Source organism: Labrus bergylta, chromosome 2, assembly GCF_963930695.1.
Source record: "Labrus bergylta chromosome 2, fLabBer1.1, whole genome shotgun sequence".
Classification (NCBI taxonomy): Eukaryota; Metazoa; Chordata; class Actinopteri; order Labriformes; family Labridae; genus Labrus; species Labrus bergylta.
In genome coordinates this window covers 1,628,070-1,646,512 of record NC_089196.1, presented here as the reverse complement: position 1 = coordinate 1,646,512, position 18,443 = coordinate 1,628,070, and the positions used below count along the sequence as shown (strand labels likewise).

The 18,443-nt window shown below is 44.1% G+C and overlaps 1 protein-coding gene across 3 annotated transcripts in view; it reads left to right on the top strand.

The window, feature by feature from the left end:
• The first annotated feature begins 2,504 nt into the window (after positions 1 to 2,504).
• Positions 2,505 to 18,443, top strand: part of atp2a2a (ATPase sarcoplasmic/endoplasmic reticulum Ca2+ transporting 2a) — a 35,612-nt gene continuing 19,673 nt past the window's right edge. For 2 of the 3 annotated variants that reach the window (XR_010668302.1, XM_020636421.3), the window contains exons 1-5: positions 2,506 to 3,077; positions 5,126 to 5,143; positions 5,230 to 5,312; positions 7,777 to 7,881; positions 9,649 to 9,787. Coding sequence is in view for 2 of the 3 variants with exons in the window: in XM_020636421.3 (XP_020492077.1) it covers positions 2,960 to 3,077; positions 5,126 to 5,143; positions 5,230 to 5,312; positions 7,777 to 7,881; positions 9,649 to 9,787 (463 nt within the window). In the remaining variant the exon portion in view is untranslated. Of the gene's footprint in view, positions 3,078 to 5,125; positions 5,144 to 5,229; positions 5,313 to 7,776; positions 7,882 to 9,648; positions 9,788 to 18,443 lie in introns of all 3 variants that reach the window. The other variant, XM_065962654.1, reaches the window with a different exon arrangement.

The following is an 18,443-nucleotide window of genomic DNA, read 5'->3' as shown; positions in this document are numbered from 1 at the left end:
CCTCTGCGTGACCTCTGAGTTACTAATGCAACATTATGACTTCATCACGTCACATTTTTGGCACAGCTTCTTCACCATCATGAAGGTAAAAAGGGAGAGCTGAGGAAAACAGAAAAGAATCTCTGCTCTGAAACAAGTTGGAACAAGTGGTGCTGAGACCTTTTCTTTGGAGCATGTGACAAAAGAAACGTGACATCACATTGGAGGGTGTGACCAGCATCAAACAGGAAGTTGATCCCAAAAGGTAAGAGGTAGGAGGAATGACGTACTAAAGCTTGATTTAATAGAAGAGTATACATTTTGACGGCATCATCTACTGAAAGTAAAAATGATACAAACATGTATGATGCAATGGTGTTACTAAATGAACATGTTGTTTTGAGAGCGTGTTTGAAAGTAAGACTTTCTCTCTTTTTTTTATGCCGACAGGACAGCGGATAGAGTGAGAAATTTGGGAAAAGAGAGAGAGAGAGGGGAAAATGAAGCCACAGGTCGGACTTGAACCCTCCATACATGTGGCATGCACACTAATCACTAGGCCTCCGGTGCCCCCATGAAGATTTGTTCTAAGTGTCCCAAATAATTAGACATGGTTTGGTATATTGGGACGGTTTTTATCGGGTAATTTAGGACGTTAAATAAGCCGTGTGACACTAATGTTTTCATAGAACCTGACTGATTAAAAGAGGAACCTAAAGTCTTTATCATCACATCACAGAGATTCAGACTAGAGCTAAAGTGGAAGTAGATTTAATTCAGAAAATCATGGACAGATTTTTGTTCTGAGCTAATCCCCCAAACTCTCTGTAAAAGTAGAGCTGATAATTTGTGGTAAGTGGAAGTGGACTTGAGCAGAGGTGTAGTGCAGCGTATACACAGGAATACAAACTATACCCTCTTGTTGTTCAGTCTCCATAGGGTATGTCCTCTTCTAAATCCCCTCTCAGTCACTATATTCAGTAGTAAGCGGCAATTAGTTTTCCCGAGGACGGTAAAGGGACAATGTAGTAGTCTCAGCCTGTCGTCTGTTTGCCAGTTAAATTATAAAACCTGCTCTTCTGTTGTGGTTTTTGTTCATTTCATAACAATCCTGACTCGCAGCGGAAGTTAAGTGTTGACATCTAAATACGAGCCGCCCTCTTTAAAGTGGATTAAATATGCAGGAGGAGTCTTGCATGTCACTGTTTATAACAGAGGGCGGTTGTCCCCTGCTGGACCGGACACTTTAAAAACATTTTTGGGACAAATTAAAAGTATACCCACTTCTTCAGGCCCCAATACCCCACTGGACTTGAGCATTTATTTTCTTGTCTTCTGACTTCTCAAAGCTCTTTTACACCGCAGGTCACATCTACACATGTATGAATGGATGAGTTAATACTGATGGACTCTTTACTCAGCGGCCTCTACCATCAGTGTGTGAATGTGTATGAATGGATGAGTTAATACTGATGGACTCTTTACTCAGCGGCCTCTACCATCAGTGTGTGAATGTGTATGAATGGATGAATTAATACTGATGGACTCTTTACACAGCGGCCTCTACCATCAGTGTGTGAATGTGTATGAATGGATGAGTTAATACTGATGGACTCTTTACTCAGCAGCCTCTACCATCAGTGTGTGAATGTGTATGAATGGATGAGTTAATACTGATGGACTCTTTACTCAGCAGCCTCTACCATCAGTGTGTGAATGTGTAGATGTGACCTGCGGTGTAAAAGAGCTTTGAGTAGTCAGAAGACTAGAAAAGAAATATACAAGCTGAAGTCCATTCACCATCATCAAACGAGTCACTGATAAATATGTTTGTGTCAATTAAAATCAAAGGTTGAACTTTTCAAAAATATGATAGTTAATTTCTTCACAGCAAGAAAGTAGACACCTGGAGGAATTCAGATATATATCATATGTTGATTTATGTTTCATATTTCATGAAAAGAAAACCATCATAATGAAGAATTTCAAAATAAAGTCCAAATTTACTTGAATTATACGGAGCCCCAAGTGCGCACAAAATATTTTATTTGACTTTTTGGGACTTGAGGGGCTCCGTAGAATTCACCCTACGGGCCTATTAGATATTTTCCATAAAGTTTCTCATTATTTTAGATATTTGGTCAGTGTATTACAGAGATACTCCGTGTTTTTACATACACTCACTCGTGATAATAACTTGAATATCTTTGTGGTTGTGTGTTAGGGGGGTTTTCATCCACCACTTCTTATTTCACCCACTGTTAAAAAAAAGTGCAGCGTCACCATCTACGTTACAGTCGACATGGCAGGCGACACAAAACCACTGAAATGAATGCAAATGAGCCCGAACCCCGTGGTTTACATAGAAACAGAGAGCTCCGGGTTTGAATGGAGATGTTGAGCTATTTCCTGGTTGCTTCCTGTGTGCGTTTCTCTCTCTCTCTCTCTCTCTCTCTCTCTCTCTCTCTCTCTCTCTCTCTCTGGTTTGAACGTAGCTGACACTGTTCGTCCAATGATATGAGTCCACATGCAGCGCAGAGAAGAGGGGCAGCAGTGAGGCAGTAAAAAGCAGACTGTCAGCACCGTGCGGAGCCACACAGAGAGAGAGAGCTGCGCCACGGTGAGCCACGACACGACTGCACGGAACGACTGAACACCGGACCGGGTGAATGCAGGCGACAGCGCAGGACAGTGCTGCAGACACTCTTCCACCATTTTCGGAGAATACAGGACGCTCAGACTTGTTCTCCTCCACACAGGGGAAAGGGGACTAATCCCACCGCAACACCTTGGACCGTGGGGTTCTCGGTCAGTGGCTGTCCGTAGACTACCCCCGTGTGTTTAATGCTCAGCTCTCAGTGGGACAGAACTCCTCATTCTGAAAGTGTTGACACAGTTACAGTTACAGTCCTGAAGGTAAGGAGGCTGCCGTAGTGTTCAGAGTACAGCTGTGCGTGAAGGAGCTGTGCGTCGGTCCAACATGGAGAACGCTCACACCAAGAGTGTGGAAGAAGTTTACACTCATTTCTGCGTCAACGAGATCACCGGACTCTCCCTGGACGAGGTGAAGCGTCAGAAGGACAAATGGGGCCTAAACGGTAGGAACACTGACTTCATGTGTGAGACTCTGTTCACGGGAGGCATGGTAACGTGTGCAGCGTGTCAGTGTTTCAGGATGTGGGCTAAAAGTCAGCAACATCTCCGGCCGGCCGCTGTTACCCGGTGTTAACCCGCTGTTACCCGGTGTTAACCCGCTGTTACCCGCTGTTACCCCGGTGTTAACCCGCTGTTAACCCGGTGTTAACCCGCTGTTACCCCGGTGTTAACCCGCTGTTACCCGCTGTTAAACCGCTGTTAACCCGCTATTAACCGGTGTTAACCCGCTGTTAACCCGCTGTTAACCCGCTGTTAACCCGCTGTTACCCGCTGTTAACCCGCTATTAACCGGTGTTAACCCGCTGTTACCCCGGTGTTAACCTGGTGTTAACCCGCTGTTACCCGCTGTTAACCCGCTATTAACCGGTGTTAACCCGCTGTTACCCCGGTGTTAACCCGCTGTTAACCCGCTGTTACCCCGGTGTTAACCCGCTGTTAACCCGCTGTTACCTGCTGTTAACCCGCTATTAACCGGTGTTAACCCGCTGTTACCCCGGTGTTAACCTGGTGTTAACCCAGTGTTAACCCGCTGTTACCCCGGTGTTAACCCGGTGTTAACCCAGTGTTAACCCGCTGTTACCCCGGTGTTAACCCGGTGTTAACCCGCTGTTACCCCGGTGTTAACCCGCTATTAACCGGTGTTAACCCGCTGTTACCCCGGTGTTAACCCGCTATTAACCGGTGTTAACCCGCTGTTACCCCGCTGTTACCCGGTGTTAACCCGCTGTTACCCGGTGTTAACCCGCTGTTAACCCGCTGTTACCCGGTGTTAACCCGGTGTTAACCCGGTGTTAACCCGCTGTTAACCCACTGTTACCCGGTGTTAACCCGCTGTTAACCCGGTGTTAACCCGCTGTTAACCCGGTGTTAACCCACTGTTACCTGGTGTTAACCCGCTGTTACCCGCTGTTAACCCGCTGTTACCCGCTGTTAACCCGCTGTTACCCGGTGTTAACCCGCTGTTAACTGGTGTTACCCGCTGTTAACCCGCTGTTACCCGGTGCTAACCCGGTGCTTACCCGCTGTTACCCGGTGCTGCAGCTGACGTCATCATAGGTCACCTTGAGGGTTTCCCATTCCTTCATGTTATAGAATCATCAGAGTGTAACATATGGGGGGGGGGGGTAGCATCATTTCCAGGTGACACTGTTTGCACTGAAACCTCATGACAACACCGGGGCCTCATAGGGCTGCTCGAGTCACGCTGAAATCATGACCACCATTATATTTAATATCACGATTATTAAACACGATTTACTCATTTACAACATCTGCATCAGCTGACTTTACGTTGTTGAGGCAGTGGTGATATGAGGACCAACACTTTGAAAGATTTACCACACATGATAATAAAAACCAACATGGCGTGCAGCACAGTAACAGTTCAATCTCGATCATCTTTGTCCTCAGGGCTGTGAGAAGACAAAACGTTTTTTTTAAAATGTGAAACTCGGTTACTTTCCCCGCCCTACTTATCTTGATGATATGGCGTCAGTGTTGCACACACGCCTGCAGGTATCTGTCAGTCTGCAGTAATGTAATCCTTCACAGTGAATCTCCTCTGACCTTCAACAGTTGTTTGATATTAATATCACCAGAGAGGTCACGGAGGGGTCGCCTCGCGCCCTGTTAACACCTGAACCGCTGTGTTGATCCTCCTGTTTCCTGTTGGGGGAAACACGAGGACTCAGGGACTTTATTCCTATCTGTAGCATGAAAAAGTGCCTCACCGTGGTTATGTATAAATACTCTGTGTGAGTGGTAATTACTAAATTCTCTCGCCCTCTTGTTCAGGATGTATGTTTAATGTAATCTGGATCATGTGGGCAGTTTTTTAGATCTCGTCCCCTCTCTCATAGTCGGCTGTAAATCCCCTTGGAGCACGCACTGACCTCTGATTGTTTCAGGAGTCAGAACCCTAACGCCTCACTAACTCTCCTTTTCTCTCCCTCCTCCGATGCTGGACCGACTCCCTCGTCTCCGCACGCAGAGCTCCCAGCAGAAGAAGGTAACAACACTTACCTGCATCCCTTCAGCATTTAGTGAGATGTTTCTGTGATGCTTCATATTTAAACCAACTCTTCCTTTCTGCAGGGAAGTCTTTGTGGGAACTGGTCCTGGAACAGTTTGAAGATTTGCTTGTTCGGATTCTCCTGCTGGCTGCGTGTATATCTTTTGTAAGTTTGCCTGATGACTCATTTCCTCTATCATCTCAGTCTTAAACTCTTGTGCTTCTTGTTTCTTAACTCTTTAAGCTCTCCATTCAGAGTGAGATCATCCTGAGAGGTTCAGGGACTCCGGGACAAGTCACTACTACATCCTACAGTTAGCTTTGCATTTCCAACTAAAAATGGCCGACAATGCAAAGTGCTAAAGGGGTTCATGATTGGAGTGCTGTGTGGAGAGCAGACAGTTTATGAGGTGTGCATGGTGCTGAAGTGTGAACGTCTTCAGTCTGCATAACCCCTCTGAGGTTACGCTCTCGTGTTAGCGAGCTGAACAGCTGAGCGGGTTCATGAGCCATCTGAGGAATGGTGACAACAGCAGTAGTAGCATCGAGTTGCTATCAACATGTTGCCAAGTAAGACATCTGAGGCGTGGAGCTTTGCCGCTGTGTAAGGACTTATCCTGCTCTCCCCTGGGGAGTCTCTGACCAGATAAATGTTTCATAGTGAGCCGGCGTTATGAACCAGTACCATGAGCGCCCCGCTGAGCGTCACAGCTTCACCAGGGGAACGAGTCCACATCGAGTTAGCGCTTCATTATTTATTTATTTGAGTTCTTTTTGTCTTTTATTTGATAGGGCAGTGGATAGAGTCAGACATTGAGAGAGAGAGTGAGGGATGACATGCAGGAAAGAGGTCGCAGGTCAGACTTGAACCCGGGCCGCCTGCTTGAAGCACAAAGCCTCGGTACATGGAGTGTGACCTAACCGCTAGACCATTTACGCCCATGTATTAGCACTTTAAATTAATAATGCTAGGCATGTCATTTGAGCGACTTGACTTGTTCACGTTTGAATTCACAGATGGCTGGTGAACATTTGGATAAGTGAGCCCCCCCCCCCCCCCCCCCCCCCCCCATGTGAGTGTCAGTGTGTGTGTGAGTCGGTATCTAGCGTGCAGTGTCTCGTCAGGTGATACAGAGGTGTCAGTGGCTGCTGTCTGACAGCCGAGCAGAGCACCACTCAAGACCAAATTTGGGCTCTGGCCCCTCGGTGGGAGGGCTCTCAGCGGACAAACACAGATGCCCACCTGAATGTAAAATAAAGAGTCCCGCCTGAGTCACACGTCTGAAGTTCATTCAGCTCATTAAAGTCAGTCAGGTTCTCATTCTGCTGCCATGGTTCAGATATTTCTGTTCTGTTTTTTCCTGAGATGAAGGGCTGCAGGTTTGTCTCCACTGAATGTTGATAGATCATGTTTATTAGAGTTTAAAGTGAAACCAGCTTTACCAGCTCCTCATCAAGCTGACTCCTGAGTCACATGCTGCTTTTTGTTATCCTAGAATAAATATTTATTTAAGTTTTGAACTGTGACATAACGAATCATTCACAGCACATCGTTGGGCTCTACTTTAACTGATGGTTTAACTGATGCACTGAGATGCAGTCTTAGTTTAGAAATTTAGAAAAGCGCTATATAAATCTAATTTATTATTGTTATTATTATTGTTATTATTATTAGTTTGTTTGTAGGCCCTGACTGATACCGTATTTTTGGGCCGATACCGGTACTGATAATCCGATACGATATATCAGTATATATATAGTAGTATATAGTAGATATATTCTCTTTTAGATATATCTTCGATCTGTAGTGATAGATTTAAATTTACACATTTATTGTGTTGATCCCTCAGTTATCAAACACTCTTGGAAAAGATTTATAACGACGACAAGATGATCACTCAGCTGGAAAGTAACTGAGCACATACGTGCATCACCGCTCGATACTCTGCAGAGTGATGTTTGTTGCAATCCATATAGCGCCCTCTGCTGGTGAAAGAGAACTGCTAGTTTAATACAATGAAACTCAAATTAAATGGTTTTTGAATAAATTGAGTAATATCAGCGCATATCTGCAGTTAAATTAGCCGATACCGATCGTCACTGGATTTCGTCCTTCAGATTGAAGATCTGAAGATTATTACCTGATGGGACGTTAACTAATCGCTGGTGACATTCAGGCTCATTTTGGGGCAATTTAAGTGGAACATTTCTAAAGATATCTTAGAGGATCAGCTGTGTCTTCATGAGTGTCTCCATGTGGGACGTGGAGATGATCTCCAAACACAAATGTGCACATGTTCTCTGTGCATTCAAATAAAGAAGTACAAATATCTGTAGAAACAGCAGCACCATTAGACGCACACTGAGACGGGTCCTAATATGACCTACGTTTTGAGTTTTGGTGTTTGATGAGCTCTTTCCTCAGCACATGAAGTTTTATGTAAGAAATGTGTGGGATGATCCTCCTCAGCTGTTTAGTGTTTGATGTCGAGCTTCTAGAAATTGACGGGCACATTATTTCTGCTGCACTAAAAGCTCTCTCTCTCTCTTTCTCTCTCTCTCTTTCTCTCTCTCTCTTTCTCTGTCTGAAACGTATTTGATAATGAAGCCATGTTTTGTTCTGGTTTCAGGTCCTGGCCTGGTTTGAGGAGGGAGAAGAAACCATCACGGCCTTCGTGGAGCCTTTTGTCATCTTACTCATTCTTATAGCCAACGCCATCGTTGGTGTTTGGCAGGTGAGAGACTCTCAGATCCTGTTTTTCAGTTATTGAATTAGCATAAAACAAACATCTCATCCGTCGACCTGAAGGCAGGAACAGAAAAAAAACATGTTACCACCAAGAGGACGTCTACAGAACAGCACACTGAAGATCTCAAGGACAGTTTTACAAATACACTGGACACTTTAGTAACATCATAAATAACAGACACACTGGACACTTTAGTAACATCATAAATAACAGACACACTGGACACTTTAGTAACATCATAAATAACAGACACACTGGACACTTTAGTAACATCATAAATAACAGACACACTGGACACTTTAGTAACATCATAAATAACAGACACACTGGACACTTTAGTAACATCATAAATAACAGACACACTGGACACTTTAGTAACATCATAAATAACAGACACACTGGACACTTTAGTAACATCATAAATAACAGACACACTGGACACTTTAGTAACATCATAAATAACAGACACACTGGACACTTTAGTAACATCATAAATAACAGACACACTGGACACTTTAGTAACATCATAAATAACAGACACACTGGACACTTTAGTAACATCATAAATAACAGACACACTGGACACTTTAGTAACATCATAAATAACAGACACACTGGACACTTTAGTAACATCATAAATAACAAACACACTGGACACTTTAGTAACATCATAAATAACAGACACACTGGACACTTTAGTAACATCATAAATAACAAACACACTGGACACTTTAGTAACATCATAAATAACAGACACACTGGACACTTTAGTAACATCATAAATAACAGACACACTGGACACTTTAGTAACATCATAAATAACAGACACACTGGACACTTTAGTAACATCATAAATAACAGACACACTGGACACTTTAGTAACATCATAAATAACAGACACACTGGACACTTTAGTAACATCATAAATAACAGACACACTGGACACTTTAGTAACATCATAAATAACAGACACACTGGACACTTTAGTAACATCATAAATAACAGACACACTGGACACTTTAGTAACATCATAAATAACAAACACACTGGACACTTTAGTAACATAAGAAACAACAGACACACTGGACACTAAAAAGATGCAGGATGAGCCAGAATTCCTGGAAAACGGACACCTAAAGGGGACGACCGATCCTACAAAGGATTAGTTTTTATCCAATGTTTTAGTTTCAGTATTTGTCACGATGAAGGTGATTTGATCCAGGAATGTCTGCCTCTGAGAGACAACACTCTTAAAACTATTGTATTTACAATTTGACTCAGAAATCAGTCGCAGAATCAAATTAAATTTCTGTGAAACAGTTTGACGTATTTCCTGCTTTTTTGTATGGATTGCAATTAGGTCTTTCAAACGATTCGATATTTTAATCCTGATTAATTACCACATTTAATCACATGTTTGAAGTCCCCTTATTTCGCATTTAAAATAAAAATTGGCTTTTATTTTGAATGCTATGGCAGCGTCTCAAAAGAGAGACGACCCCCTGAGGTTAACCTTAATGATGAACAGTGAGGATCAGGTGAAGGGTAAATATTTGGAAACATCAAGAGGCAGAAAATGAAATGATTAATAATCCAGTTTCATAACGAGTAACCTCTAAATGTCCTCCAAACCAAAGACTTGATAAATTAATCACCGCCTCAGAATATTCAAGAGGAAATGTTCTCACACAGTTCGCGAGTGTTACTTCATCACTTTGGAACTGATTCTCTTCTTTTTTTTTCTCCTCTCAGGAACGAAACGCTGAAGATGCAATTGAAGCTCTCAAAGAGTACGAGCCTGAGATGGGGAAAGTTTACCGGCAGGACAGGAAGACGGTGCAGAGGATCAAGGCCAAAGACATCGTCCCCGGTGACATCGTGGAAGTTGCTGGTAGGTGTTATGTGGTTTTATTGTTCTGGGATTAAACCTGTTAATCCATGTGAATAATTATTAGGTTGATGATTTTAGTCGTTACTTCTGAATGCCACTTAGAGGTCAAAGGTCACAGAAATGTTTGCAGTGTAATGCCCCTGCAGCTTTTATGCAGAATTGAAATTACTCTGTGAGGCATGCGAGCATCAGCTGTGGTCGAAGGCGTCCATTTTTCTGTCTGTATGTCTGTCCATCTGTTTCTCTTATTGTGTCGCACTTCCGCCTTCTTGGCTCTGACCAATGACCATCCAGTCCTCACAAGTATAAACTATTTTGTTCAGATCTCAGACTCACACACACATGAGCCACACAAACACTGACAGCCAGGGACTAGTGATGTGTCGGTCATGATCGATTCGTTCAAAACGAACGAATCATCTGGGTGAACGAACTGAACTGAATCACTGACTGAAAAGAGTCGTTCATTTCTCAACTTCAGTTGCGCTCTCCTCTCTCCCGTCTCGTGTCTCTTTCTCTAGACCGTAAGAGTCGCTCAAAACCCGCCCTCCCTCTCTCTTCATGTCATGTACTGACTGAACCAACAGGACGGAGTCGGTCGGGAGCTCTGTGTCACTAAAGCCCGCCCCTACTTCTCCCTCTCATATCTCCAAAATTGAGGAAGTAGAAAATATATTATTTAACATTTAGGTGTCGCGAAAATGTATGTGCTTTTTATAGCTGCCGTCAGTTTACAAACGGCTTTTATATCCAACTCAATTTAACTCAGCTGACTGTTTTAACATCTACTAACGATCGTGTTTCAGTCAGGACAGTGTGTGTGTGTGTGACTGAGGCTGGTGACTCGCAGTCTCGCTCGTTCACGTTCAATGAACGAACTGATCGAGAGCTCCGACATGAACGAACTGAGACGAAGAGCGGAACTGTCGTTCATTGAATGAACTGATCGAGAGCTCCGACATGAACGAACTGAGACGAAGAGCGGAACTGTCGTTCATTGAACGAACTGAACGAGAGCTCCGACATGAATCACTGAACGAACTGAGAGGAAGAGCGGACGAACGAACTGAACGAGAGCTCCGCCTCCGAGTCACTCTCTTCCTCTCAGTCAGACAGTCAGTGAGTGATTTGTGTACTGAACGTACTGAACAGAACGGTCGGGGAAAATAAATGTGATTGTTTTAGCAACTTTCAGTTTGTAAACTGTGGCTTTATCCAACTAAATTCTCAGCTCATTGGCTTATTATTCACCACCGGCTGTTCTCAGTAAGATCGCGAGCAGAACTAAACGTTCGGTCGTATTTCAGCTTATTAAATTCTGATTCACAGACAGCTGCAGAGAAGTACTGAACGATTCGGTGAACGAATCTTTTGAACGAATCACTTTACTGAACTGATTCTACTGATTCAGTACACTGAAAAGAACTGCTTTTCACATCACTACCAGGGACACACACACAACAAGCTAACATGTCAGCAGGGTAGATGGTGCTCATGGGCAGAGGAGAAACACAGGACGTCTCCCTGCACCTCTGTTTCAACCTCTGAGGAGGAGGGCACAAAGAGGGGATCACTTCGTCCCCCCATTAAGCCTCGGCAACATTCAGATTGAAAGTGAAACGTCACAGTGAGGTAAATATTGTGTCTTGAAACGGCATTCTGTTCAGGGCTACTGTCACCATCCCAGACTCCTCCTCCTTCTCGCTGCTGGGTGGGCAGAGGCATATGACCTTGGGATGGTTCTGTTCTCTCTGCTGTGGTTTGGCTCTGCCTCAGATGAAGCTCACTGTAGACAGATCAATGAGTCCAGTTGTAGTCATGGATCGTATTTAGCTCATGCTTCAATTCAAACACCCCCCCCATCCCCTCCATCCCCATGTGCCACTGCAGAGGTGACTCACCCTGCAATGTGATGTATTTTGAGAAGTTATTAACCCTTTGTCTCAGAGGGCTGGGCACCATCACTATTTATACCCCTCTTTACTTTTTATTTCTACACACACATCGAGGTGGAGCAGCGTGCTGCCACCCCCACTGACACTCACCCTGAATCTCAATAAAGTATCTGACCATCCGTCCTTCAATCCATCCGTCCTTCCAATGTTCAGTCCATCCATCCATCCATTGTTTAATCCATCCATCCATCCATCCATTGTTTAATCCATCCATCCATTGTTTAGTCCATCCATCCATTGTTTAGTCCATCCATCCATCCATCCATTGTTTAGTCCATCCATCCATCCATCCATTGTTCAATCCATCCATCCATCCATTGTTCAATCCATCCATCCATCCATCCATTGTTTCATCCATCCATTGTTTAATCCATCCATTGATTAATCCATCCATCCATCCATTGTTCAGTCCATCCATCCATTGTTTATCCATCCATCCATTGTTTAATCCATCCATCCATTGTTCAATCCATCCATCCATCCATTGTTCAGTCCATCCATCCATTGTTAATCCATCCATCCATTGTTTAATCCATCCATCCATTGTTTAATCCATCCATCCATCCATTGTTCAATCCATCCATCCATTGTTTAGTCCATCCATCCCTCCATCCATCCATTGTTTAATCAATCCATCATCCATCCATCCATCATCCATTGTTCAATCCATCCATCCATCCATTGTTCAGTCCATCTATCCATCCATTGTTTAGTCCATCATCTATCCATCCATTGTTTAATCCATCCATCATCCATCCATTGTTTAATCCATCTATCCATCCATTGTTTAGTCCATCCATCCATCCATCCATTGTTTAGTCCATCCATCCATCCATCCATTGTTTAATCCATTCATCCATCATGTTTCCATCCATCATAATTCTAAATCTAAAAGTGACAAACAGTTCAGATCTTCAGGATATAAAGATTACATTTCTGAGTGCTGCTGTCATAACCTAAAATATGTCTCATCGACTCTGCCGCGGTCTCGACCAGAGACGGATGTGCTGAGGAATGTCGAGCTCCTTGAAACAGTAGCGTTATCTTGATACTCCGTTTAACCCTAAGCCACTGAAGTGATGCATAGTTTTTTCTGTGCATGTGCAGGTTTTATTTTTAGGTGTCATCATAGGCCGCTGAGATTATGGAATGCTGTTATTTATAGAGGCAGTGACAGTCATGAAGATGACAGGTGTCTGGTCCCACCCGCTGTAAGCTCCTCCCTCCCTGCCTGCTCCCTGCCTCTGTGGGGGGACACGGGACGAGTTTGTTAGGACTCCTGAGTAACCTTGACAAGGACAAATGGAGAAGGAGTGCAGAGGGAGGTTTCTGATCTTATACAGAACCCTGTACAATTAGCTCTGTGTGAACCAGAGTGTAGGACGCTGTATATTTGGCTAAGGATCAAAGCAGAAACTTTTGCATATCAGACCTTGTTATTTGAAAACTCCTGATGAAAGTAGCTGAGGGCTTTGCTGTCAGCATCTTCAGGCTTAATTTAAGAAAATGCAGCCCAGCAGGCAGCAGCAGGAAAAGGATTTCTCCTGCAGTAAGAAGAAGCCCATCAGCTCAATTCACTCCCTAATATTCTCAAAACCTCTTTCACAATAGTTCCTGACGGACTCCTTTTTTATATAAATATTATTTTCCTGAAGCTTCAAAGTGACCCCTACCATGCAGAGGAGGAATGTGATGACGCAGATGCAGGCTGGTCCGGCTGCTGAGCGGAGAGCTAGAGGACACGGAGACGAGCCCTCTGTGGCTGCCTCAGCCGTGAGAGGAATAGCCTGCAGCCAATCACTGCTGCTCTCTGTCAGGCTGCTGCTGCTGCTTTGATCACTGCCTCCTACTCATCGCTCGTCAGCAGCTCGCTCACTGGAATTTGTGTTAGTGAAATAACATCTTTAAGCATTGCTTTATATCAGTCTTTCATGTTTCAAACAGCTGGTGTCTGTTTTATTTCTTCTCTTCAGCTGTCGATGTCGGCATAATGCGACTCGCTCCGAGCCGTGATAAGGCGTTTCTGGGACTGACAGATAACGATGTTTTTGGACATTAAGTCCCTTTTTATGGATGTGGCAGTTGATTTGATATATTTTGAGCCTTAAATTAAATTAGCTTTTACTTTCTTTATGCTCCGATTGTAATCCCCCCCTCGTGATCTAGCTGCACAAAAGATTCTCAGAGGCTTCTTTCTTTAACGCTTAACGACTACACGTGCTGCACACGAGGCTGAGACTTTTATAAACAATAGAGGCAGAGTTTGCTATCCTTGACAAAATACTTTACGATTTTTAAGACCCCAAATAACTGTTTTTATGCATTGTATGTTGTGCAACAGTTTGATTTCATGGTGCATATCAGAAAACACATTCCCCATTACAGACATATCTGTTAAAGGCCCGTACCAGCAGACCAATTTACGAGGGTCTACTCATAAAAAGGAAACTAGCTCGGGCTAATCTATGCTCCTCCATCCTAATAAATCTTCAGGACAGGACATTCAAATCAGTGATTGAATCCCAAAAACTCAGATTCAGAAAAGAATCCACACTTATAACCAGGCTTTCACTACTATCTAGATTTGCTCGATTCAAGCCCCCCCCCCCCCCCTCTCCCCCCCGTAGCTGTAGCACTCGGTGGGTTGGCTCTCGGCTGCCTGTGTGGAGTCTGGTAGTGACGGAGGCTCATGTGGGGCAGTGTAGGAGGGACCACCTCACATCTGCTCCTATTGTGCTGGACAGAGATGACCTTATAGGGATGTGCTCTGAGGAGAACCGTCCCACACCACCATGCTCAATGCACAGTGACCCTACCCATCAGGGCCCTGCAACCCCCCACTAAGATTCCAGACACCATGGATAGAGTATGTGGCATTTAATGTGGTCTGGCAAGCATCCTTTGTCACGGAGGGACTGTCTTTGGCAAAGCTTCCAGAGATGTCAGCGAGGCCGAGAGAAACGGTCTCATCTCGCCGACGGCCTTTAGAAATGCAGAAACCCCCTTAATTTGTTGGTTGGACTTTAAGAAGGGGTCGGAGGTCGAAGACACTAACTGTAGCAGTCAGCAGCAGGAACAGAGATTGGTTAAAAGAAGGTGATGTGAAGCATGCATGTGAGAATGTGTTCTGGTACATGAATCAAGAGCTACAATCAAACTGTCCTCTCTGACGTCCAGCCTCAGGTCAGCACATTTTAACCCTGGATCCTACCAGACTGACTTCAAAAGTTCATATGGCAATATATCCTCATGTGCTCCCTGGCAATATAATGATGCAGATGTTACAGATGTTACAATGTGGCTGCAGAGCTGTGATGACCATTTAGACAACTGACCAATGGTGCAGTTCACAATAACACCATCACTCTGGGATTACATTTCTTTTAAATGTATTTTAGGATCTCTGAGGATCTGAATTGGAGTGTTTTAAATTGTAGGATCCTTACGCCTCTGTTGTTATTCTCAACAATAGAGAACAGCTGTTGAAGTGAATTCTGTGTAGGACATGGTTATTATCCAAAATCAACATATCACCATTTGTATCATGTTGACCTCTGTATCCTGATACCCAGCCCTTCTGTGCAATGCTTCATGGTATACTGAGAGGTCAGACATTTACCCCTGAAAGGCTTTAACATGCGGGGCAAAGCTGAAAGTGATGACCTCATGACTAGAGCCCGACCGATTAATCGGCCAGCCGATAATATTGGCCGATATTAGCATATCATTTCACTATCGGCATTGGCTAATTTTATCGCAGATATGGGCCGATATTACTATTTTTATTTACCAGTCAAACAGCATTTCATTTGAGTTTAACTGTATTTTACACTAGCAGCTCTCTTCCTGAATGTCACCAGCAGAGGGCGCTATACCGATTACGAGCATCATCACTCTCCAGAGTGTCGAGTGCTGATGAACGTACATGCTCAGTTACTTTCCAGTTGAGTGATCATCTTGTCTTCATTATAAATCTTCTACAAAAGTGTTTGATAACTGAGAGATCAGCACAATCAATGTGTATATCTATCTGAAAGATATCGGCCGATATGTCAGTATCTGAGTTTTTTGCTCCCTAATTTCGATATCGGTATCAGCCCCAAAAAATCGGTCGGGCCTTACTCATGACATAAAGACACTCCTGTCTACTCAAACCTACACTCCTCACATCACATCATGCAGTCTGTCGTTCTTTTTTCCTGTAAGACTCCTCAACATTAGGGAAATGTTTATTCTCTGTAACCTCCGTGAAACATCTAAAAAGACACACACATCCCTCAGTGGGTGCTGGATCAAAAACATGAATAGGTATAAAGAAGCAGAAAAGATCCACACACTAAGGGTCTCCTGTTTTAAAGATTTATTAACGAGTGACATGCATGTTGGCTCTAAACGTGACTCGTTAATAAATCCATTAAGCGGGAGCTCCGTGGTGTGCAGATCTTTTCAGCTTCTTTATTCTCTGTGAGCTCAACTTCAGTTGTGCGAACGTTCAGTTTCCTTTATTTGTTGAAAGCATGTGTGTGAATAATCTTTTATTTTATTTTATTAAAATCTTTGACTCATTTACTGTTTTGAGCACGTCAAAGCTTGAGTGATTCTTCAAAGGTAGAGATCTACAGGACAGGCGGGTCAGGGACGGTCAGGGAAGGTCAGGGGCGGTCAGGGACGGTCAGGGACGGTCGATGCCGGGCGTGTCAGGGACAGGCGGGTCACTGGACCATTTGATGCTAAATTCATTGTCATTCATCGTCATTGTTAATGTACACTTCCTCCGGGGTCATATGAACGCCTGTTCATCTTGACAAAAGTCGTAGTGCTCCCAGTCCTGGGACAAAGTTGGGTTACTACGACAACAGAAACAGTTGCGTGCTCTATGTAGGCTGAAACTAGCTGCTGCTTAAGATTCATAACCCTCCAGGAGGAGACGGTGTGGAAATGCGACAGTGTTACTTGTTTCTTTGGTCTTAATAAATCAAGATCCTACACAACACGGCTGATTCATGGGAGGCAGCGACGATGTAAATGACACATTTGCATAGCAAAGAAAGTCGGTTTTAGGACCATGCACTGCATTTTCCTGTCATTGATTTTGCTGAGTCATGGCAACAAGCTTGTCTTCAGTGCATACAGGACGAGTCACTGAAAGGTTATTATTATTATATGTGTAAGCGTTAGTGTGTGTTGTGAGGGAGTCAGTAGTGGAGCTGAGGTGGAAAGAGGCAGGATGCTTCACCTGCTCTGAAATGGTCCACTCGGAGTGACAGAAGGTCAGCCCTTTTGTTCAGCTGTCATCAGCACATGTCTCCTCCTGGCTGTCCCGGGGGAGAGCAGGCCTGCAGAGCACACATCCCCTAACACACGGCAGAGGCAGGTGCCAGTCAAAGCTGGCAGCTTCACTTCACTCGCTGCCTGGCTTTTCTGTTAAAAGGTCCGGGCAGCTCGGGGGGTGTTGTATCGGGTGCAATGCGTCACCAGTTCTGAGCTTTTGTCACTTCCAAATGTGTGGATGCGACCTGTTGGCGAGCACAGAGGTGAACATGTGGCCATTTCCGAGGAGATGTTTGGACTGTGACCAAGTAGGATGTTGAAATAAAGAAACAGACCATCCACACAAACACTTAATCAGAGAGAGAGAGAAGAGAGAGAGAAGAGAAGAGAGAGGGAGAGAGAGAGAGATCCCTCGCTGTGTTTTCTGGCTCGGCACTCTTTAAGAAGCTGTCAGTGTTTCCTCAGACATAATGACTTAAAGCACAGGAAGCGTTACACAACCAACGAGGATGTGATTGTTCAGTTTTGAGTCGACTAAGAAAAACATGTCATGCTTTGTTCCTGTGCTGCATCTGTTGAGAAATCCTCTGCATTTGTTTGAGGGATGGGATCGTCTCTCTCTCTGCGTAACATTCTGCATAAGACTGATGCATCAGGAAGTGACGTCATTCATCAACAAGGTTTAGAAATGTACAGCAGAAATACATGAATCCATCTGATGTTCTTCATGCAGTGAAATGATTTATAGGAGAAAGACTTTAGTTTCCACTGTGACCGTTGAGCTGATGGTAGGTGCTAATTCCATCCCCTGTTCTCACCTGTTCACTTTGAGGTTTCCATGGTTCAAAGATTCATAGAGAGCGACACAAGTCCTTCTCAGAAAAGCTATTACTGTCTGCATGATCGGCCAGTTCCTGCTGGCAGATCAGAGCTCCTGGCACAGCCTCCACAGACTCATGTCTCACAGTGACAACGCTTAAACGAGGCGGTCCTTTAAGAAGGAAGTGTGTACAAATAGTAGTCTTGATCATGTTGAGTAAGGTGAGGACTTGAATACAAAGAGGGTCTGCGTGCGCCCCCTTTGGTCTGTGGCAGTAATCAGAAACCAGCTGCCACATTTAAACCTGACCAGCTCATTGGGGAATATGTTGAAATGCTTCTCCCATCTTTGGCTGCATGCATTGTTGCTCCTATTGCTATTTTCTTCTCTGTCCACTCAAGGTCGTTGATGGTGGGCGGGAGGGGGGGGTTACACTTGTGTCTTTGAAATGGGAACCTGTTTACTGTTTTCATGATTTCTTTGCCTCAGTGTTTCTTAAACTCTTTAATATTTGGCAGTCGTGTCACATTGTGCTCGAGGTTGGACTCTTTTGTGACACAATTAGCTCTTTTTAACTAAGTAGGTCCATACAAAAAAAAAATACGCCCAT